Below are 25,269 nucleotides of genomic sequence, written 5' to 3' on the forward strand. Positions count from 1 at the left end.
TGATGGCTGATTTTGTTTTGGGAAAATACAAAATTGAACAAACTTTAAACATTATGTCCAATAATAATATAATAGCAACTTACATTTGTAAAAGGCTCTCATTCAAGGCTCTGTCAGTTATGTTATATTACATATCCTCTCTTCTAAGACGGATCCTATGAAATGGTGTTTTCTACTCTAACATTTTACTCTTACATACTTGGATGAAACTTGTTTTTTTTTAATCCTTAGAAGATTAGGTACTTTTTAATTTCAGTATGAAGAACATAATGTTAAATTACTAGCTCTTATCCTTTTTTTTCTAACTTCTCCATGGACTACAAAAAGAAAATATTCTTCCTCAGAGTGAAAATGTATCCTAGTGGTTTTGGACTCTTCCTAAGATTAATTCACCAGATACTTATCAATAAAAAAAATATAGCCCAAATCTCATTTGCATGTATAAACATTTCATTACTTCTTGAAATGCACTGAAATATCTTAGCAAGAGAAAAATAAATCCAAAGGAGAATTGCCTGTCAAAAGAGAAAATGTCAATCTTTTGAGGATGATAAGCAATACTCACTTTATCCATTTCCTGTTTGAAAGTGGCAAACACCTCATTGCTTTTTGTCAGTGTGCTCTGAAACTCTTCAAACCTTCCAGCGTACAGAGTAAGCTGTAAACAGGGGAAAGAGTAAATCTATTTTAGGGCTGCTTTTGAAATGCTTCCAGAACAAAACAACATGTCATTGTTTATTATTTGAGAAGAAAAATGATTTAAGGGCATTCTCAATACAACATTAGTAATATGTTCACTTGTTTTATTCACTATGAGATCAGCATAGGTCAGTGAGTATGATTGAAGCACTTTTTTTTAATTTAATTTTATTTTTTGTTGAGTGGGGGAGGTAATTAGGTTTATTTATTTATTTATTTTTAGAGGAAGTACTGGGAATTGAACCCAGGACCTCAGGCATGCTAAGTATGTGCTCTACCACTTGAACTATACCCTCCCCCTTTGAAGCACTTCTTTAAAGAAAAATGAAATAATAAAATATATTATCACCATTTCATTATACCATAACTTTTACCAACAAACATTTATTAAGCACTGAACATATGCACTGACTCTATGTACAAAAGCGTTTATGCTGTAGCTTCTGTTTTTGAGGGACCTACACTCCTGATAGGAAGATAATGCCAAAGACAACTTGATTATGAGACAGTGAATACAAAATACCAAGTCAATTAAGTACTGATCTGAGAAGGAGGTGAGCATGGCAGGTGATCTTATGAGCCATGTTGTGCTGACATGGTGCGGGTTTGATGTGTCATATTCCCTCTCTCACTTTGGTGTTTCAGAGAAGCATGGAAGGGACATCCAGAGGTCATCCTCAGTACTCCTGCCAGAGGCAGAAATAGAAACAAACTATTTTAGGGTTAGTAACAACAATAGTTGCCCCAACTTTTCACTTCTAAATGGGCTGAGCACCACACATGTTCTTTTAACTGAGCGCAGATTTTAATTACAAACATTCATAGCATATAGGAAACAGAAATGTGTCCAGGAATTGTCTTAGCTAACTAGTGAGATTTGGTTCCGGAACTAGTCCAATTATAACAGTAGTTGCAGAGGAATCTCTTCTCGTCTTATGTACATAAGGTGAGGTTTTCTGGGATTAAAGACTGTGATTACCCATCTTTAACGATTGACTCACTGATCTTTCCTCTTGGGTAGTATTTTGTGTCTGCATTGCTGGGTTGTGTTGGTATTGCTGACTTTCCACATCTACTACCATCTCCATCCTTATCAATCTAATGAACATCGATTTGTAGTGACAATTGTATTCCATTGATCGTCTCTGACATTTACTCTATTGCCTAGGTTTGTATAACTGAAAGCCAGGCATCTCTTCCCTCAATGAGAATTATGCCTCAGATTGGCAAGCGGTTGTCCTATGACTGAAAAGTGACTTCCATCTTCTTGAAAGACACAGTCTGTCCTTAATGTTTCCTTTGCTCAGACCATAGAAATGGGGACTAAGGCCTCCCCCTCCCACCATCGTACCTCTTTATAGTTGTCAAGCCAAAGGAAGTCTTCAAGTGCTTTGCAAAATCATCTGTGATAGACTTTGTTTTTTAAGGTTTAAAAGTTTTTAAAATATAATGCTGATACCTTTCAAGAAAAGCTTCTTAAAACATTACTACATGTAGGGATTTGGGACCTCGCTATTCTTCTTAGTGATTAAGTAATTGTTGAAGTTTTGAAAATGGCTTTGAAGACAAAAGAGATAGACAAGGGAGGGTCCTTGCAGAGAGAGCTCCACGCCAGGGAAAGCAAGGTGATGGGGTGGGGGGAGGAGCAGGGGTAACTCAGCTCAGGGCCATGCTTCTTCAGGTCTGAAAATTCTCTACATTCATGAGCTAGAGCTGAACATGGTCTGAAGATCATCTTTTCTAGTGGTTCTTAAACTTTTTTGCAACTAAAGTCTCCTTTTATCTCATTTATCACTATGTGGATCCTTACCTATGAAATAATGCTATTATTAGCTCATCCACTAATTAATTATTAACATTTTAATTAATTTTATTGTCATAATTAGATTATGAGTTTAATTAGGCAGGATTTTTGACTCTCTTATTGGTTACTGTATCTCCAACACCTAGAACCATGCCTAGCACATAGTAGATGTATTTGCTGAATTAATTATAATTACTATGAGCCAGGCACTGAACTAAGTGCTTTGCATTCACAACTTGAAAACAAAATACATGTATGTTACATGGTCATTAACTCATTTTCCTTTTACAGACTTAATCAAACATATGAATAAGTGCCATTTTTGCTGCTGAATAAAAGCTGATAAAATGTCAAAAACAACTATATTTTCGGTAGCAATTGCTGCCTTATGTGCTGTTTATGTTTTGGAAATACTGAAAAGTAATGGGCCTTCCAGAGGTCGGACAACTCCAGCTTGGGATCGTTGATCCACTACAGCATCCTTATTTTACAGACTAGGGAATTTAGGTCCAGGGAAGTTTAGGTGAGTTGCATAGAATCAGACAGCTTCTCAGCAGAGTCTCAGAGCTGTGACACTGATCTCTGGACTCAAGCCCAGTATTCGGGGATAAACGAGGATCACTGGCAAGTCTAGAACCCCTGGTTGATATGTTTTCAAATTTGAGGGGGTATAGGTGGGAAATTGGATCACACTTTTATGTTTTTATTTCACAGCATTGAAGGCCTAGATTCTCATACCAGCTGAAGGAATCACCCTCTAGCCCAGAGTCTAATGATATTAATCTACTCTTCTCAAGTTCATTACCTTCATTTAGCATAGACGAGTAGAGATTGCTTATAACAGATGATGTGAACAATGTCTATTCAAGTACTGTCTGTTGTGCCCCTGAAGGCTCTGTGCTGTGAATCAGGCAGAGATAGAGCCAGAAGCTCTGACTGGATTCTATGGACTCCCCCTGAGACAGTACGTGGTCACACCTCCTTCCCCTGTGCCTGCTTCTGGTTAGAGAGCTGCCTCTGCCGGCCACCCACTCCACACCGTGCTGCAATGAGTTCTGTGACCGCCTACAGGACCACCTGGAGTTTGTAACTCTGGAGTTTAGTCTTTTAACTCTGAGTCCTTTGATTCTATTAATAGTGAAAAAAATATGGTTCCAATTCCTATGTAATTAGTATTTTAAAACTATTTTGATATATTATGCTAGTTCATCAGTGTGTTTGGTGTACACATTGGAAAAGTGTGCTTTAGGAAGGTTAGATAATGAAATAATACGTATGTTTTTGTCTATGCAGTGGTATAATTTGTGATGCTAAGTTTCTTATTTTTTCTATTTAAAAAATGAACAAGCATTCATTGAACTTGTTCATTTATACAATGAACATTTTTTTTCACAGTGAACAAGTATTCAGAAGTCAGCACATAAACATTTACAAGTGAATTACTCAAATCTTAAATTAATGCTGCCCAGTTTGGAAGGCTTGTAATTTTCTCACCTTCTGTGACTGCTCTTTGTGACTTTATAGATCCTTCAGCACCTGAGCGTTTCTCCCAGTAGGGGAGCCAAAGTCCCTCTGTGGCCCGGCCATGGCAGGATAGGTCTCCTGGAACCTACCAGGGAACGTTTGCCAGGAGAGTAGAACCCCAAGGGCCCCGGAAGAGTGGATGGGCTTAGCTTTCCTCCGGGCCCAGCTGTTGCATGAAGCTTTATTTTTGAGCCTGGAATACGAATTCCCATCGTCTAACACACACATGACATCATGAAACCAAATCAAAATGATTTCTGATTTGTCTGGAATTTCTAACCATTTGCCACTGACAAGGCCAACCTCTGACAGCACAAAAACTTGGGTACTGACTCTATTTCTCTAATTTCCTTTTATCATAAGTAATATCAAACAAGCAGGGACATTTTCAGTATTGACAATTATAGATGGTGCATCTGAACAGTTGACAAATTTGATCCTTTCCTTAATAGGTTAATGGGTGTGGGGAGAGAGAGGACATATGAACAGATAGGTGAGGACCTGGCCACCAGCTTATTCTGATTGACCTTCATTTGTACGTCAACCTTTTGACTAGAGGTTGTTGGCACAGAGCGTTTGTTTTTCTTAGATATAACATTGTGCTTTTATTTTAACTTAAAAATAATAAATAGGAAGTTATTCTTCATTTCCAACTCCTGTCCCCACTTCCCCTGCCACATGGAAGGCCTTGTGCACAGCAAGAAGGGCACACCCCATGCATTGTTGTCCCCCGACTTCACCTGAGCCTGCAGGACTGTCTCCTGTTCCTTCAACACTTTGGCCTGAAGTTTCCACTCTGCTGCCTGGTTCAGCAACTGTGAGAAGAGAGAATGCATGGGAAAACTGTCACATTACCATTTTGTTGTAATTGGTGTGTAAACTGAATAACTTGCTAATTAATCCTCTTAAGTAATTTTTTTTGGGGGGGGACTTTGTAAAGAATCTAAGGAAGTTGAGAAAACGACTAGTCTAAAAAGTTGAATTCTTGACTAAAAATTAGTGACTCTAATGGGAAAAAGGGAGAGAAAAATCTCCAACTCCAAGTATGAATTGCACAAAATTCAACCTCCCACCAAATTCTGGAACCTTCTGTAGCAATCCTGCCAACCATCATTCAGCCTCTGCTTGAACCCTTCCAGAACATCCTTACCTGGGACATTGTTCTGAGCAACTGTTCCTTAATATCAGACCATTGTTCTCCATCATACCCTGCATCAGAATCTCCTCGGGGGCATGTTAAAATGCAGATCCCTCTCAGAGAATATGTTAGGAAGCATAGGGTGTGATTAGAATCTGTACTTATAGCGAATGGATTAAAATCTGAGAATCACTGGGTTAGAAATCTGACCTATTATTGCAAATCCTGTATAAGGTTTACAAAGGAAGTCTCATCCCCTTTCCCTAAGGCAGCCCTTCAAATACAACCAAGGCCTTTACAGCAAACACGATCAGAACTGGAACTGATGGGTTAAATTGTAAAAGTTGTTTTAGGCATAAAAATGACACACACTTAGGTAAAACGTTATTTTAACTTAAGATATATGTTCATTTACTCATCAACTTTGATGTAGGGCTATGATCTTTGTTTTGGGTATGGATCTTCTGATCAGAATTCAGAGGGTTTTTTTGGTTGTTTTTTTTTTGTTTTTACAGAAATCATATCCATAATGTTCCATATAAAAGCTATAATTTTTTTCTATTTTAAATGATAGTGCTAGAACCTAAAGACCTAAGATATTTGTAAAGCAGCTTGATTGGATAATTCTCTTGAATTTTACAGCTTTTTTTCCAGTCTTTTATAGCTGCTCACACCTAACCTGACAATTGTTTTTTGCTATTTGCCTACATTTAGTCTTTCAAAGCATTAAGCATGGTTTTCATAGAAACAACTCTTTCTTTTAACAACATATTTTGTCAGTTTATGTATCATTCTGTTGGTTTACATCATACAAAACCAAGGATAACTGGAAAGAGAAGGTTTAGGAGCAGAGACTCGATTCTTGGTAACCTACATCTTACTTAATTGGACAACTTACTTAATTGGAATACCTCTCTACATGTAGACAGAGTGGCTAACTAGTCACAGGATTCAACATGCTATGGGCATCTGTCAGTACGCTTACAGGGAATGGTGAATACCATGGAACAGCTGGTTAGTCAGTCAGGTGACTGTCAGTTAAGAAGTTTCTATTTTATTTCAAGATAGATTGACATAAATTTTTCCTTTTTGTTTACCCCATTGTAAGAAAAAAAAAGTCCATTTTTAAAATCAGAGCAAAAACAATAAAAATCATTATTTTTAAGAACTTGGAGACATCTTTTTTCTTATCCAAGTTAGTCTTGACCTCTCCATCTGTAAAAGGGGTTATATATGTTCCTCTGTGCCTCCCAGAGAGTAGTGAAGATTAATTATGATAGACGTGCAACTGACTCACTGTATAAGGGGTCTGAGGCAGCTGCGGAGTGGAAGACCTGCAGCGCCCTCTCTGGCCAACTGAGTGGTTCAACGTGCTTTTGCTACCCTAATCTTTTCCTATTTCTGGAGGGTGCCAAGCTGGTTCCAGCATCAGGACCTTTGTCTCTGATACAGACACTGCTGCTGGAGACCTCCGCTCTGATCCCCTCTCAGCAGGCAGGGTGCAGCTCAAGCATGCCCCCCTCCTGGAGGCCTTCCTAGTCACTCAGGCTAAAGTAGGCCCCCTCCTTCTGCCCCTTCTCAGTTCCTCCTTATTTCCCTAATAGCACTTATTATTATCTGAAATTATCCTTCCTTGTTTGCTTGTTTATTGCCCGTCTCTTCCCAGTTAATAGTCTGTCTGCTGGGATGTGACCTGCTCCCTCCTGTTTGCTGCTACACCCCAGCACTGGGAATGATGTGTAGCATCTTGAAAAAGATTTGTTGAATGGATGCATGACTATTTTATGTAAAAAACACTGTAGGTACAGTGCCTCCTGCTGGGCTGCCCAGTCTCATTCTCCAGGGAAGCTTAAGCTCTTTTCTCATCAGTCTAGTGCTCTATGACCATCACCAGAAACAGCTTTCTCAGGGGTTCTCTGACTCAGACCAGACAAGCACACAGATGCAGGTGATAAGTACATATTCCTTTTCGCGCTTGTGTTGCTCCTCTGCTTCCTTCATCATTTCTTGTGCCTGCTCAAGTTTTGCATCCACCAGCTTCTGCTGCAGCTCTCTGTGTTTAAATATTTTGTCCAGATGCTGAGGAAAAATAAAGTGCACACATCACACTTGACTTATTATCACTGGTGCTGAAAAATGTAAAATAAAAAAGCTACGTTGACATAGACACATTTTCTCTGGATTTTAAGATTAAAAAAAAGAGAGAAGTTGGCACCACTTATGGTTTCGTATAAAAGCCCCAAGTTGGTGGAGTCCCCTGCATTTTTCACTACCTGAAAATGGCTGCAAAAGGTGGAGGTACCAGAGTTCACAGAGCTCAGCAATGCTAACTCCAAAAGGTCCCAACGTTATTTTTCTGAAGTTGGTAACTATCAGATATGATGCTAGTTATCATGCTAGACAGCACAGACAGTGATGTGTATTGCAAAGGCCACTGCACCATCTCTTGGTAGTTTGACTCTTTCAATGACTATAAAACCACTTTTAATCACAACATTAATGCAGTTTGTCATGATGAATCCTCCTCCACGTTCTTGCCTCAAGGGTTGTGAGGAAGCCCTGAGGTATTGCCTGTGGCCCTGGGTCCAGAACTGAGGCAGGAACCCCCTGACTTCAACTCTGTTGCTCTGGTGGGCAAGATAAGACTGAGGGTCACAGATAAACTGATGTGCAAATGTGCCTCCTCTGCACCTTTTGACTTTTTGATTACCTTGAAAAGAAGCTTCCACCTCTGCCTCATTATGGAGAATTTCTTGGTCATTAGGAGGTCCCACTGGCAAGAGGACATGTGGAATTCTATCCTTGGGCCTTACTTAGAACCAATCCCAGGAATATAAACCTAGTCTACCAGCAGTTCCCATCTGAGATCTCTGGGAAGAGTATGGACATTTTCTTTTCATCTTCTTCCCTTTTATTTTTGCCTGCTCTCCTCTGGAGCAGGACTGATCTTGATCGTATATAATACTGTTATTGGCTTGTGGGATATGTACAACGAAGACTTTTAATTTAGATGACATGGTGATTCTTAGGAGGGAATGTGTGAGATCTTTTTTGGCTCAGTAGGGGGTGTTTAAAAAGGCTGAGAAATACTGTTTTCAGGGATAACTGTGCTCATGGCCCGTCGCTTTCTATTTATTGTCTTTTCTTTGCAGTGATTCCAGTTTTGAAGAAATCCTGCATGACTTTCAGCCAGGTATTTTGTAATACCATCTGTTTTTATTTTGGCTAGTAAAAGAAATCCAATCCTAAATATTAATCAATTGAGAGAGCTGGCCATAACTTTGTTATTAACCAAGTTTCCCACTGCCACAGCCCAGATGCGGATCTGTATGCAAGGCTTCTCAGTTGTTTGATGTGGTTCTCACCTCCTCTCTGAGCTCATACTGATCAATGATGCTTTTCAGTTTCTCTGCAAGCTCTGTGTTCTCCTGACACAGCTTCATATTGCGCTCACTCTGCTGCTCAATCTGGGCCTGGATGTCTGTCAGGGTGCTCTGGAAATGACTCGTGATCTCCTTCCTTTTCTCTTCTTCCTCACGTGCCCGCTGAAGTGTTTCTTCCTGTGGATAGAAAGCAAACTTTTCCATTATGCCATTTTATAAGCACCCTGGGTTTACAGAACTCAGGGTTTGGTCAATGAAAGGAGATTAGTGTGCAGGGTTAAGTAGGATATTTTTTCTCTGTTCTCTACAAGTAACATTGCTCAGCCCCAAAATAAATGTTTGAGCAAAGCTTTCAGTTGTGAATAGACAGTCACTCAGAGCAGGTGCAGCAAGGGCCTTGAATTTGACAGCTGGTGATGAATAGTCTTGTTTTAAAGATGACGAGTCTCCTGCTGAGTGAATACAGTACATCAGTTTCTAACAAACATGCAGTTATAAGGTTTTGCTCTCTTGGCTGTGGCCTGAGAAAAAGGCCACTCAGTTTTACTGATTGATGGGACAGATCATGTGTTCCCTTGGTTTGGCACAGAAAGAAGAACAATAGATCTTATGTTCCTCTATAAAAAGACGGCATATTAATCATGTGTTCCCCAAATTCTTGTATTCCCCCAATTTTGTAAGTATAAGTGATCACAATATAAACTTTTTCTTAGTTAAAAAAAAAGCTTTCACTAAAAAGCTTGGAAAGGAAACTAAGATAACTATAGGTGAATTATAGCAATTCAAGAATGTCAAAGGCAATCTGAGAAAATATGCTGGATATTTTATTTCTGAAGGGACAGTCATTCCACATGTCACATAGAGTAATTGAAATGTTCAATGTAAATTTTGAATCTGAAAGCAATATTAAGTTTCAAATCTTCTTTAACTCTAAAGTGAAACATCTAATTTTCCCCTCTTCTGCTTTGTTAACACTTAAGAATTAGAAATTAACTTTTATATCATTTCTGTTCTCTTTTCTCCTAAATCAAAACTCCCCCTTCATTGCTAACTACTAACAATGTAACCAAATTTCCCCCATATCTATATTGAGAATTATTTGCTTTGTGATTATTCATCTCATTCTTCTAGAATAAAAGGGTTTAATCCTGCAACATGACACCAAAGATAGAGACACTGCTGACAAGTGATACAGACATTTTAGGATTCCTTTCAGTTCTGATTAATTGTTATTATGAAAGCTTGCTTCATTGTTGGCAAGTAAAATTATACTGCATTTAGTTGCCTATCACGATGAAGTTATATAACAGGATTTTTAAAAAGAAGTACTGATAGAAACAGAAGTAATTGTGCAAATCCTTATTATGATAGTAGAATAATGTGATCAAAATAAAAACTGATGCTGAAAATATATGCTCTGGAAATATTTTAATTTATCATTAGGTGTCTCCTTTCTTCTACAATATTAACACATTTTCTAGCTCTAATATAACTCTTGGTATCAGAATCATAATTTTTCATGGAATAAACATTGATTGAGTGGGAATTTCTTACAGATATTGTAGAGGAAATCAATACTTCCTAATCTGAAGAAATTAGCTGTTGGAGATATTTCCCTGAACTTTGTATGCTAACACTTACTACATGTATTTTGCTAAGAGTAATTATGGCCGTCTGTTAAGAGCAATTGAATATACATATGACAGTGATTGTTTCCTTATTAAGTGATTAGTTTAGAAGCCAACAACTTCCTACTCATAGAGGTACAGTCCATAACCTGAATGCCATTTGCGTTCATAATTATTCCATCCATGAATGAATGAGTAAATGAAAGAATCATCCCATGTTACCCAGAAGGTCTGAGTTTTTCACTGGCCACTGGCTACAGAAAGAAGGTATAGCTGTTAGCATGGCATTAAACACGTGTCAGACCATCATAGCACCCAATCCTAGCCCACAAAATGGCATCTTTCATTTTACATTACATTGTTTTTCAATGAGAGAAAAATAAACCTACTGCAATCTTATAAAATTTAGAATCCATTCATCAAGAAAATGCAATCATTTAGACAATGTCTGAGATTAAGTTTTCTTTTTTTATCATGTACATAATTCAAAGTGAAAATTAATAATGCAAAGAAGATTGAGGGACAGAATTTGAAATAACTTAAGAAAACAACTTTGCAAGCATCACTGTGCATTTTAGAACCAATGTTGTGTCTGGCACACAATCCATAGGTATTCAGTAAATATATATTTAATGAATCAATGAATTGTTACTTTACCTGTAGACATATGAGTAGTTTGAACTAGAAGATTCCTATAGTCTTTTCCACATTAAAATTTTGTGATATTCTGATAACAAATCCTACTTATTTCTTTACTAAAATCATGTTGCCTGAGACACCCATTTCTTACAGAGCAGTTCTTTTACAGTATAATTTGAGGCTCAGATTTATTGCTTCAAATATATGTAGTATGTTGTCAAAATAAACCTGTATCTCGGACTTTCACTGGTCTTTTTCTAAATTATTGTAAACTATGAGATTTTCATGCAGCTTTTTTGACTCATTGAAGAATTAGTTTTAATAAGGAATAGTGAAAGTTAAAATTTATAGTGGTGGAAAGAGCCTAGATATGCATTCTCTTTCTATAGCTTCCCAAACTCCTAGCATGTGGAATTTTGATTCAGATATACTTAGGTTATTTCACTAATGTGGCCAAGGAAGCTCATACCACCCTGACCCCTCTGTAGATGACAGCTGTAAACTCTGGACAAAACAACTACTTAAAGACATTGGAGAGTAAACAAAATCAGGTGGATTCTGGAGGGAAGTCGACACCTGTAGAAAGGGAACGGTATATTGTAAGTCTCCCAGTTTATATGGCTTTATCTTGAGGGAGGACTGCAGTTGGTGGCTGCATGGAATGGGCAAGACTTTCATAGAAAACCTACCATCTTTCTGGCCTGAAGAATGAGAGTACAGAATGCCAGAAACTACAGCTACTAGAAGGTGAGGGGAGATTCCCAGGAAAGAGAGAGTTATAGAAAGAGAGCCCTAAATTCTATAAATAAACTCTGTCCAGATCTTTAGCTGACCTTGAACCACACATGTGTAAGGCAGACTCAAAGCAGCCTAGCTAAAGGAAAAAAAAAAAAAGGAAATGAAAGTAGAGCTGCTGCACAAGAGAGAGATTTGTAGTTTGACTCTAACCAAGTTACTTGTCTGCTTAAAAAAAATCAACATTCTTCAAGGAGTATTATAGAGTCCATATTCTCTACAGCATAACAGCCACAACATTCAGGGTATAATCTATAGTAAATTGACATATGAAGAACCAAGAAAATGTGACTCATTCTCAAAAGAAAAGATATTTAGAGGAGGCCTATTCCATAAAGACATAGATGTGGAATCAGCTGACAAGAAATTTTAAAGCAGGCATTATGATTATGCTCATTGATACAAAGGAAAATATTATCTCAATAAATGAAAAGATAGGAACTCTCAGGAGAGAAGAATAATCTGTAAGGAAGAACAAAATGGAAATTCTGGAGTTAAAAGTTACAAAATATGAAATTTTAAAATCACTGGATGGACTTAGAGCAGAATAGAGATAACAGGGGAAAGAGTCAGTGAATACTAAAATAGACAAATGATCTAATCTGGGTATAAAAGGAAAATAGTATTGGTGAAGAACATGGAGAGAGACTCAAGGACCTGTGGAATAATTTCAATTGTTCCAATGTAAATGGAGTTAGAATCTCAGAAGGAGAGAGAGAGAATGGGGCAGAAAAACTATTTGAAGAAATAATGGCTAAAACCTCCCCAAATTTGTGGAAAGACATAATTACAGGTATAAGAGCTCAGCAAATCCCAAGTAGGATAAATATGAAGAAAATCACACCTGGGCATAAAGAAGTCGAAGATCTGAAAACCAAAAATACATAGAAAAACCTTGAAAGTAGCCAGAGATAAATGACATATCACATACTGGGGACCAATAATTCAAATTATTATTGATTTTCATCAGAAATTATGGAGGCCAGAATACAGAATCTATAAAAGGCTGAGTGAAAGAAGGAAAAGGAAAAAAATCTTGTCAACCCAGAATTCTATATCCAATGAACATAGCCTTAAATCATAAAAGCAAAATAAAGAGATTTTTAAATATATGAAATAAGAGAATTAGCCTATGCTGTATGAAATGCTAAAGGAGGTTCTTCAGGCTGAAGGGAATGACACCAGACAGAAGTGTAAGGCTTCAGAAGGAATAAAAAGCATGAAAAATGGTAAATATCTGGATTAAAAATAGAAGACAGTTTTTGCCTTTAACTTAAAAAAATGTGTAATTGTTTAAAGTAAAAATTATAACATTGTCTCATGGGCTTTATAAGTGTATGTAAATGTAAAGATGGGGGTAGTAACTGAACCCATTTATTTGTAATGTTTCTACATATTATGTGAAGTGATACAGTATTAACTCCAGACTGTGAAAGGTTAATAATGTATATAATAATCATAGAGCAACTACTTAAAGTAGAAAGAGGTATAATTAAAAATCCAAGAGATAAATTAAAATAAGAATTTAAAAATATTCAAATAATACAAAAGAAGGCAGGAAAAGCATGGAGGAACAGGAAACAGAGGTGACAAATAATAAATAAATAATAAAATGGAAGATGTATATCCACTCCAATAATTACATTATATGTTAATGACTGCTACTTCAATTAAATGGCAAATATTACAAGAATGAAAAGAAGCAAGGTTGAATTATATACTGTCTATAACAGACGTACTTTAAATATAAAGACCCAGGTTGAAAATAAGCATATGGAAAAAGATATACCATGCATGCAATAAAAGTAAGAAAACTGGAGTGGCTAAATTGGTATCAGACAATATAGACATCTATAGTGATAAAACAGCCAATTCATCAAGGAGGTGTAAAAATCATCATTGTATATGTACATTATATTAATGCCTCAAAAAACATGAAGCAAAATTTGACATAATTAGAAGAAGTAGCCAATCCCACAGTTACAGGAGGAGACTTTTAACACCCATCCCCCAGCAACTGATAGAACAACAAGACAAACATTCAATAAAGACATAAATAATCTAGAGCTAACTGTTACTTACGCAACACTATACCTAACATCTGAAGAACGGGCATTCTTTCCAAGTGCATATAGTATGTTTATCAAGATAGACCAAAAATGATGGGCTATAAGAATTAAATAACACTTCTAAATAATCCATGGGTCAAAGAAGTAATCAGAAGGGAAATAGAAAATATTTTGGATTTGAATCTTGATTTTGGCACTTAAAATATGCATGACCTTAGGCAACTGACTTGGATTGCTGAGTCTCAGTTTCTTCAATAAAATGGAGATACTAACCCTTATAGGGTTGTTGTGAAGATTAAATACAATACCGTATGTAAAGCACTTAACACAAGTCCTCGCATAACAATGATACTTAATTCCATTGTCCATAACTGGAAGCCACTACTGAGGGTGTCTGGGTACACCTACCAGGTCTCCTGCCACTTCCATCATTCTGTCTTTGAATGCTGTCCAAAGAGACCAAGCCATATCATTGCACTCCTTAAATATCTTAGTTGATAAGTCTTCTCACTTTGTCTGATTTAATTCTTATCTCCTTACTGTACATCCTTACTGAAAGCCAGGAGATTTATGCAAACACAGAGTGCTATTACTCGATTACACATCAAGCTGAGGATGATGCTCCCATTCCCGTCTAACTTGGGTTTTGATGGTCCTCATGCAATGATTAAAGAGATGCCAGAAACTCATTTCCTACAGCTTGTAATTTGAGAGAGTTCATCACACTGGCCTCTCATTTCCCAGATACCAAAAAACGATTTTGGAATATAAGCAGCTATTACCCTATTCTATTTTTCTTCCTAACTCTGTTGTACAAACTCAGTAATGATCTTAATCTGTTTCTTAGAGTATCTTTTTAAAAAAACACATGTAATAATAACTATCACAGGAATATTGATGTCTAATTAATCCTTGTTTGTCGAAAGCTTTAGGATCTTCTGCTGGAAGGGGGATTGTGGAGCATGCAGTATTATCTTGGAGAGCTCTGCATCTTGCTTCGTTGAATGGAGCTAGTGTCTGTGTGTAATCAAATTAACCACACTGCTAGAGGCTTACACTGTAATTAATGAAACCCATGCAGACTGAGTGAACTGATCAGTCTATTATTTTTAGATTGAATAATTAAGCTTGAAGAGCTTCAGTGTTTTCCCAAGTAGCTTCTTTTTTTCAGATGACTATTGACATTTTGGCTCTCAATCTTATCTTATCCTGTCAGTTAGCTTTGTGTCAATTTATTTCATGTCCTGCAATTTTCATTATCATACAAAAATGATGAATTTTTATAAATTTGTATTTTAAAGAGTAGAACTAAGGGCCCACCTTAAAAAAACAAAAGAAAACAAACTCCACATAAGAAAAAGGTAGGAGGAATGTGACACATTTTATTAAAGGTTTGCTCTGTGTCAGGTACTATGTGGGCATCTTACCTATGTGACCTCATTTAATTTTTCCCCAACCACACAGTGAGGTTGGTATAATCCCCATTTTGTGGATGAGGTAACAGGCTTGGGAGGTAAAATAATTTAATGCAGGTCACAAGTGAGCAAGGTAAGGCTAGTACTTGAACCCAGGTCTCTCTGATTCCAAAACTCACACCCTTACCACGAGAAGCGGAAGCCTGTGTCTAGGCAGCGTGCAAGAAAGTGGGTCGCGTGGGGCCTTGGGGACACGTACCTTCAGTGTCTTGTTGTGTCTCTGCAGCTCCCGGCACAGGCTCTCCAGTTTGCTTCGAGCGAGGACAGCCCTGCTGTGCTCACTTTGTAACTGGTCCTTTTCCTTTTGGATCTGTACCTGTTTCTTTTGTAGGAGTTTTAACTTCTTTTGCTCAGTGCGATGTTCATCCAGCTAGACGTGGGTGTGCAAACGTGAAAGAAAATGGAATCTATTTTAAGTCGATGGAAAAGGAGTAAGAGAGGAAATGCCTCAAGGTCACTCTATGCTTGTTTGGATAGCACTGTCCCTGCGGAATCCGATGAACTTCGTAAATGCTGACTTTTGCAGTACTTGTAGGTACGGTTTTACGAGCATAACATTTATAGGTTTTTCCTTCATCGTTACTATTATTGATCTCTTTTACTTTGATCTTCTTTTTGGTGGTCTAGAAATAGTTTCATCTTTCTTGAGTCCGTCTAATGACGCCAGTCAATATAGAACGGCAGGTCTCAGGATTCACAGTAATGCCTTGTGTTAGGAAAGTGGTCAGTGGTGTGTCTGCTTGGTTTACGTTTAATTCTGACAATTCTTTCTCAAAACAAGCTTTAGCAACTATTTTTAAAAATAGGAAAGTGAAAAAGAATATGAAAATGAATATATGTATATTCATGTATGACTGAAAAGTTGTGCTGTACGCCAGAAATTGACACGGCATTGTAAACTGAGTATAACTCAATTTAAAAATAAATAAATAAATAAATAAATAAATAAATAAATAAATAAATAAATAAATAAATAAATAGGAAAGTGAAAAGCAGCTTCCTGGTAAATAGAAGATGCAGTCTGGGGGTTGTGAGAAAGGAGGAGAGGAGAATGTACCTCTCAAATACATAAGCACTGATGATTTGTCACCAAAGTTTCAGAAGTAGCCACTGCACAACTCAGCAGCCCTCATGGCAAACATCTGTAGAAAGCCTTGCTCCCACCCACTCCCACCCCTTCCTGCACCCTCCGTGCTCATGGCAAGTAAATCATGACCCGTGTTTCTGCTGAGCACAGGTGACACCTCTTCCAGCAGCCACAGCCAGAGTATCAGGGGCACTGTGAAAAATGAAGCAAGGACCCCTGGGCTTTACGTCTAGGGGTGCTAAAGTTCTGGGTAGGAGTGTCAGATAAAATGTGGGACACCTAGTTAAATTTGAATTTCAAATAAATAAGGAATAAGTTTTTAGTAAAAGTATATTCAAAGTATTACATGGGATGTACTTTTACTAAAAAAAAATTATTGTTGGTTTACTTGAAATGCAGAGTTAACTGGGCATTCTGTATTTTTAGCTGGTAAATTTGGCAGCAAATTTTATGGAATTCTAGTTGGAGTTGGGGAGTTTGGGGTTTAACCGCCAGAGACTAGCGTACCAAAAGTGTGGATCTCGGACTGACAATCAGTGTGGCCAAGTGCAAACTGGAACCCTTAGTCCAGAGCTGTCTCCTGTGCTGTACTTAGTTCCTTCAGGCATGAATGGTGCGTAAGCCAGGTGGGTGCTCGTCCTAATAATGGCCTTGTTGGCTAATGAAGAGGAAAAGGCCTGGGAGCCCTTGGGTGCTTCAGGACCCTGGGTGCTCCTGGTGCCTTGCAGAGCCGCATGCAAATGGGTATGCACACAAAGTCTTGATACGTGTCTCAGGTATCCTGTCTTGAAAAAGCGTTTATTCTTTCTGAACTAGAACAACAGGACTGTCATACTTTCTTCAGTTCACATCCGCCACACTGAAATGTCCATAATAAACCCTTGCCAGATTAAGCTGGGGATATTCACACATGATATTCCATCTTCAGACTTAAGGGCAATTTTTACTTATTAGTGAGAATTAGCATCAGGGAAAACCAGGCCATTATTACTATTAATGTTGATTGAAATTGGTATCCTTCTAGAGGTTCGGCTGGGAAATCAATGATACTTTAGTATGTGTTTTTCATGCTAATCTCATTTTGCACCATAGTTATTAGATAGGGGTGAAACTTCTCGTGCTTCCATTTGGACTTTACATGTCCTTTCCTGAAACTTATGTATTGTTATTATTATGGCCATTATGATTTGGACCTTGGAGGATTGAACCATCTGTCAGGCTTCTCACCCTTAGCACCAGACCTTGGGGGTCAGGTAAGTGTTTGCTGAGGGGGCTGTCCTGTGCACTGCAGGCTGTTTAGCAGCGTCTCTGGCCCCTACCCACTAGATGCCGGCAGCACCCTCGATTGTGACGTCCAGAACATCTCCAGACAGATGTTGCCACCCCTGTTTGGGGGAACACTGCTTTACACGGATTTATTTGAGCATCAAGAGGATGATACCTTACATGTGTTTCATCAGTTGGAAGAGGTGATTTGTGCTTGCTCGTTGACCATTTAATGTTCTAGCTTTACTGCAAGATCATTTACATTTGGAATTTACCCAGGTCTATCTTGCTTTGCTCTTAAGAAAACCCCTTAAATTTCTGACAATTTATTTTTAGAGTGTGGCTAATTTTGTTTAAATACTTCAGATTTATGTGAATGCTTATGGGGTTTCTTAATGAATGAAAGCAAACATATTGCAACTGAGTCATCTTCAGTCAAATGCGGGCTTAGTAATTTAATAATGTATTTAGACATGGTTCTTCTGTATAATTATAACAGGCATATAGGATTTTTATCTGCAATTTCTCTTATTCTCTCTCTGTTATTATGCTAAAAAAGTAAAATTAATGCCAAATACTAAATTAGAGTAGTATTAGTAATGTTGGTTGTGACTATTTTAAAATTGAGGAAATTTTTAAAAATATTTCTTCCAGATCATTTCTTAATTTAGTCACAAGATGTCCTTATTTATTAATGAATACATACAATAGTTGATATTATAGGATTTAGAATCTATAAGGATGCATGAGCTAGAGTGACAGTTTGATTCACAGCTTTGAAATTTAATGATTTATTCTATGTTAACACTTATATTTCAGACACTCTATATTAATATCCAAATCAGTAAGCAGGGAAATAGGTTTTAGTCACCAAGTAGAAGACTGAAATTCTTCATAATTTTTCCTTTCTGAAAAGGATATGTAGTGGGTCTTGGGGGTCAATTTTCTCCTATTCATTTTTCCTAGCACAATCTTTTGGGTTTAAAAGTTTACTACAGGATGTGATAGAAATGCCAAAGTATTGTAAGACTTGAATTGACTGGGATCTCTGGAAAGGGGTTGACTGCTTGGCTAGGAGAGTGAGTGGGTTCAGGGAGTTCCCGGAGACCAGGGTGAACCGCCCTGACTCATGAAGAAAATCGTGGGCAGACTGGATAAGTGATTCTTCTCTGATGTCCTGCTGTGAGGCCACAGCATCGTAAATAGAATGGTGCCTAGTTCATCCAAGTATGGAACATGGCCTTGGTATGAGTAAGTAAATTGAAGGGCTAAGGGAAATCAATGTAGTAATTATTGAAAAGAGCAAGGATAGACAAGGTGAGGGTAGGGGCCAAATTTTGGAGAAAATGTCTGTTTTTGACACCTACCATTGTATGTCACTGAAATTGTTCATGAGTGGTTAACCACCAATATTAAACAAGTTGCAATGAAATTGATACACTAATACTTGCTTTATAAATTTCCACCATTCTTTTGGAAAGCCATATGACCATTAAAAGAAAAGCATTTGTACTGCTTGATGTAGTAATCCCAATTCTGGAACTTTTTCCTAGGGGAGGGGGAGGAAACAAATCTCTCATGCATTATGGTGTTCACTGCAGCCATATCTGGTAAAACAGACAGTGAGAGGAATCTAAATGTCCCCAAATCAGAGATCCAGTGGATAAAGCCAATTAATGGAAAATGACATAGCTTTGACAAAATATAATTATGAAGACTGTAACTATGTGGGAATATGTCTGTCATACGAACCAAAAAGACAGATACTAAATTATATGTAACTTATGATGGAAGTTATACCAAAGGAATCTCTGCATGTATAGCAGAACTGGAAAGGAAGACAGATAAATCCGTTTATGTTTTAGATTATAGAATTAGAGATATTTTTACTTGTATTGTGTATTCAGCATTTTCCTTATATCTTTGTTATGTGGTTTATGTGATTAAAAATAATTTAGCACTACTGTTGACACAGTTAAGCAGTCACCAGCCACACAGGGTTTCAGAATTTCTCTGGGTCTACTGCATGACAGTTCAGCATAACACGATGTGTCAACATACGAGGAAGAAAGGAAAGAACAAATGGAGATCACACGACTCATTAGAGTGAAAAAGAAGGAAAACAAGTCACTCATCAAACCCTTACTCCATCAGTAGGGATAAGATGCAACCAGAGACCTGAGGGGTTTGTGGGCCTGAAACTTCCTCAGTTTTGGAGATTTTCTTTAAAAAAAAAAAAAAAGAGAGGGAGAGGGCATTACGGTCAGGGCCCGAGAGGGGCCCTAACTCAGACTTCTTTGGCTGCAAGGTAAATCTGCCTTCAGGGCCAGTTCGACCTACCACATGGAGGAATTGTTTTGTTGTGTGTGTAGGCTTAAGTTTCATTCTCCTGTCACTGCTTCTCCAAAAGAAATAAGTGGAACAATTCTTTTAAGGAAAAGCAGAAACGAGAGAGAGGCAGAGAGAGAGGCACATTGCCCAGCTTCCCTCAAGAAGACACCACATCTCCGCAGTGGGTCTCATACACCCCAGGGTGGTGCACGGACCTCAGGGGTAGCTCCTTTAGCCAGTTTTTGTGAGGGTTCACTGAAACTGGGGGTCCTGCCTTCACTGAACCCTCCCCCTTTTTCCCATCTGGCCCATTGTAGGAGCATTGGCCAGGAGACAATCCACTCTTGGATTCCCTGAAGTCTGGGAGGAGCTTCCCTTCCTGCCAGCTGCCCTAACTTATTCAAAGGCAGACTGCATGGGGAGGACCTAGAAATGGAAACAATATAATCCACGTCAAATGCTTTGCCATTGTGAGGGACAGGGTGTAGATCAAAGAGAATGAGTGAATGAATGCATGTGTGAATGAATAAATGGAGAAATAAATAAAGTCATTAAGAACAAACGAGAATGTGTCACAAACTGAGGGGTGGGATTAACTCAACCCTCTGCTTCCTGAGGAGACACCGCCACCCCCCTCCCTCAAAAAACCTGGGCATAAGAACTAGATGAAAGTTTGCCTTTATGTCAAGTGTATTTCTGTTTTATTGCAAAGCCAAAAAGAACTTTAAAATAGTCACAATTTTTAATCATCTATAATTCTTTCTTCTATCCCCCAAATTATGCACATAACTGAAGGTGGAGTAGACCCCAGCTCTATTCCCTTTCATCCTTTTGCTGTTATTCCTCAGTTTTCCTATTTCTTTTTCTTTTCTTTTTTTTTTTTTTTAATTCTGCCTTTCTGAATTCTGGCTTTGTCTTGCCGGAGGTAACCAGCCATGGTCTATAGTGATGTACCTGAAAACTAACAGCCTGTTTTTCTCAGCTCTAACCAGAGCTTCACTCTTTCTGACAAAAAGGGCCAAAGAACTTACCAATTCAGCATACTTCTTGAATAAAAAATCAAGCTTTTCCTCAGGTGTTTGCAACTTGTTCAGATTTTGCATTAGCAGGTTGGCTTCTTTGCCTTAAAAGAAAACAAAAATCATAAAGATAATTTTTAAAATGTGTTGAACTTGAAGTCAGATGATAAGGCCTAGAATCTCAGGTTGTACGCTTGTTAGCTACTAAACAACCTTGGCCAAGACTTCTAGACCATGGCTGGTTACCTGCTTAACCCGTTGGAGCTGCAGGTATAATTTTTTTTCCGGGTAAGAAGGAATAATGCCTACTTTACAGAATAAGTAAGGATTAGTGAGAACTTCATAAAAATGTGTGGTACAGTGTCAGGCTCATGGTAGATTCTCAATAAATGTCTGCTATAAGAATAGTCCCCAAATTTTCATCCCAAGAATCCATTCTTGTTGCTTTCCCCTCATTTTCTAAATATTATAAGGAATTTTGAATGTTTTAAAAATATTCAAAAGAATCAAAAACACTGACATTATGGAAGAATAAAGCATTCATTTCCCCATGTTAATTAATAAAAAAAGAAGCAAACCAGCCCATCCAAATATCTACCATGAAACAGCCAGCATTAGTACACGGAGCTTTAAAAATTCCAGCCCAAAGCAGAGAAACAATACAGCTTAGTCAGCCCATTTTGGGGGCTTGTTTTTGTTTTTTTAGTGCCTCTTTCCTGTCTTTTTGGTGGGGAACCAATTCTCTCATTTCTGTGCATGAGCCCATTCCAAGAAGTCTGAGCAGAAATGACTGATCATATTTCCTAATAAGCAGAGAATAAAGTCAATACATAGAGAAAATGGACCCAAGACATGCAGGGCCTCTTCCACAGGCCTTGCTGGGTCTCCCTGGTTACAGGCTTAGCCTCCCAGCAGCTTCCCTTCTCCCACCCAGGCCTTAATCTCTGTTGGCAGTTTCATTTTCTGTTCCCAGTTGGAGTTTATACTACATTTAAAAACTCATCTGTTCATGATTATTTGACAGTGAGCCTCAGATTCTTTTCATTCCCCATTGTCCTTCCTTTTGTCTTATTCAGCTCAAACTGCCCAGTTTGCCTTTCTGTGGTGCCTGGAAGTCTTGTCTGTCGGTATTCACTGGGCTGAGTGTTGGGAGGCAGGCCCACATGTACCGCTGAGTGTATCTTTGCAAGGGTCCAGGTGGAACAGCCTTCCCATCCTCACCTACCTGTGACAGGCACCTTGTCCAATCAGAGTAGGGCAGACAAGCCACACAGTGGAGCCCATGTAAATCCCGATATAAATCTGTTTGAGAAGTATTAACAACTTTGACAATGTCTCTCCCAAGAACAGTCATTTCTCCTTGGCTGGACTTTTTGCCTTCATCCTGGAGAGTCTCTATCATGGAATTAGAGTTATCAAATGAAATGCAGGACATGGGACATACTTGTACTAAAAAAAATTATGCTTTGTTTATGTGAAATTCAAAGTTCCCTGGGTAGCTTGTACTTATTCATTTGCTAAGTCTGGTAACTCTAGTGGCATCAAAGAATTTTAAGTTTAGAAGGAACTTCAAAGAGTACTCAGACAACTGGTTAATTTTATAGATTAAGAATCGAAGGCCCAGAGAAGTCCAAAGTTACATAATTAGTGTTGGCAGAGCCAAGGCTTGAGTCCAGGGTTTGTCTACTTGCTCAAAATCACTCCACTCCCATGTGAAATTTTGATGCCAGAGAAACCTAGAGAAATAAAAGGAGACTTAAAAAAAAATGACCTCATTCCTAACAGCTGGTTTCATCTATCTTTGCTCAGTGAGTCAGTTCAGGTTAGAAACAAGGCCTGAGACAGGGGAGCAGGTGGGTGTGAGTGGTGCCCCACCAGGAATCCAAATGACAGCCTGTGGCTTGGCTGTAATATGTTGCCTTGAGATTGATAATCTCTGCTGCCCCACCCCCTTCGGGCCTGTGCTTTGAGCTATTTCTGCAGCAGCGGGTTGGACCCTCCCCTTACCCTTGTCTTCAGTCTGTGGAAGGTACCCACACGATGACTGCTGTGCTGAGTTAGTGTCATCTATTAAAGGTGCTGTTGGTCAAATTTGGCCCAGGACCCAGCACAGTGTTTGGCCCATGGCAAGAGTTTAGTAAATGTTGGTAAGAATGGAACAAATCAAAACCAATCTGTGCATGCTAACATCATGTAAATCAAGTAAGCACTGTCTGGAAGACAACTTTATGATCAGCTGGAGGAAAGACAGGTCTTACTCTCACCTGTGACATTTAACATATGCTTAGCATACCTTTCAGTGTGAGTACTGACATATAAAACCATTATATGTCTCCTTTGGGAAAGATAGAAACACCTGAGTGAGTCCAATGGGTCTCTTTTTCTCTCCGCATTCAGTTATCTTCTCTCCCTTTTGTTTTCTTTATGAGAAAAGTTTTTTTTGGTTTGTTTTTTGTTTGTTTTTGTTTTTGTTTTTGTTTCTTTTTTGTCATACTCATTGAGGTCTGTTTCTGCTCCCATATTCTGTTATTTTGTATAGAAGGTTAACATTCAAATGCATCAGTCTACCCTTCAAAAATGATTTCAACATGGAGGGACCTAGAGATTATCATACTAAGTGAAGTAAGATAGAGAAAGACAAATATCATATGATATCACTTATATGTGGAATCTAAGAAAATGACATAAATGAACTTATTTACAAAACAGAAACAGACTCACAGACATAGAAAACAAACATGGTTGCCAAAGGGGAAGAGGGGAGGGATAAATTAGGAGTTGGGGATTAGCAGATGCCGACTACTATGTATAAAATAGATAAACAACAAGGTCCTACTGTATAGCATAGGGAACTATATTCAGTAGCTTGTAATAATCTACAATGAAAAAGAATATGTATGTATAACTGAATCACTATGCTGTACACCAGAAACTAACACAGCATTGTAAATCAACTATAGTTCAATAAAATTTTTTAAAAAAATGATCTCAACAAAAAAATACAAGAAATTGGGGACAGGCATGTTTAGAATCCACACCTTTGTGACATCAGAGAGCTTAGTTTTTAAACTCCCATTGGTTTTCCTGGACTAGAGTGCTGTGTGGGATTACCGTGGAAAAGGGGAACAGGCAGAGACTTGCTCATCTTCTTAGAAAGGCTGTAATTATAATTCCATGAAAATGCAATTATTTGGTGACTGTCACATACAAGGGGAAAAATCAACTCTCTGTGTTTAAACTACTTGCAGTTTCTTGGCTATCACTATTAAAAAAAGTTTCTTAAAAAGAAAAAAAACTTTAAGAGTCTAATAATTAGGAGATTATTCCAGGGAAAACAAAATAAAGCAAAACTTTATAATAAAATAGAGAAATATCAGAAAAAGCAGAATAAATGCATCCATTCCCAACTTGGGTCAGACGAGAGCCCTAATCACTTTGCTCAGGACATATTTTTCTCTCCCATTCCACTCACACCTCTGAAACCCTCCTCTCTTTTCAGGATCTGCCCTAATTGTTAGTTTCCCTATGAATCTGATCATGAACCCTTCAGTGTCGGTGGATTCCTCTTTCTCCTAAATTCCTCCAGTCTTCTATCATCTGTTCCAGAAAATTTAGCATTTGTATCGAAACAACAGTTTATTTCTCTCTCAGAGTGAAACTAGGTATCAAGTTAGAACGGATAAAGCAGACTGGGAAGGTGACCATTGTAAGGCAGAGTAAGTAAATGGCGGAAAAGATTTTAGAAAACCAGTGTCCTAGTCAAGGGGCCTCTCAGAAGGCAGAACTGAAACTCACCTGTAACTGGAAAGACGAAACCCATTAACTGAGCTGCAGCTCAGTTAAGTGCTCCTCAACCAACACACTGATTATTTTTATATATCTTTGGCCCTATACTATTAGTGCTTTCCGGTCTGCCTCCTTCTTTATGACTGATCTCACAATCACCTTTATTTGTTTGTTTTGTTTTTGTGTTGGCAGACTTTAAAACTCGCTAGGCTTCAATTTCCCTGTGTATAAAATTAGTGGGTTCGTCTGACCAGGTAGATTCTGAGCTCAGAATGGACCCGTGGATCGGCTTTGTTTTTCTCTTGGATATTATGCTTCAAATCTATGATTTCCTCCTCAATCAGTTATCAACCTAAATATCAGAAGGCATATTACCCTTTATCATTGTTTCGTGCTTATTACTATGTGGTGCACATCATGTTGACACACATGGGATTAATAAGACATCTGTGAGCAGGAGGATGGGGTGGGAGAAGCAAGGGGGATACTTCGATGTTAACAGGACGTGTCATGGTGCTGTCTAGTGGGGAATCTGTTTCTGTTTCAGTTCAGATTCCAAGGAGAAAGCAACTCCACCAACTAAAGAGATTTTTAAAATGTTCCCTAAACTGCTCTGGTTTATAGTG

The 25,269-nt window shown here is 38.2% G+C and overlaps 1 protein-coding gene across 1 annotated transcript in view; it reads right to left on the bottom strand.

Moving 5' to 3' along the window:
- Positions 1-25,269, bottom strand: part of TXLNB (taxilin beta) — a 41,220-nt gene that overhangs the window by 10,059 nt on the left and 5,892 nt on the right. Inside the window, exons 3-8 of the mRNA XM_006197774.4 lie at positions 20,870-20,961; positions 15,354-15,524; positions 8,531-8,725; positions 7,125-7,244; positions 4,768-4,842; positions 566-658 (exon numbers count right to left, since the gene is read on the bottom strand). Coding sequence (XP_006197836.2) covers positions 566-658; positions 4,768-4,842; positions 7,125-7,244; positions 8,531-8,725; positions 15,354-15,524; positions 20,870-20,961 — 746 coding nt within the window. The remainder of the gene's footprint in view (positions 1-565; positions 659-4,767; positions 4,843-7,124; positions 7,245-8,530; positions 8,726-15,353; positions 15,525-20,869; positions 20,962-25,269) is intronic.

The sequence above is a fragment of the Vicugna pacos genome, chromosome 8 (assembly GCF_048564905.1).
Source record: "Vicugna pacos chromosome 8, VicPac4, whole genome shotgun sequence".
In the NCBI taxonomy this organism is placed as follows: domain Eukaryota; kingdom Metazoa; phylum Chordata; class Mammalia; order Artiodactyla; family Camelidae; genus Vicugna; species Vicugna pacos.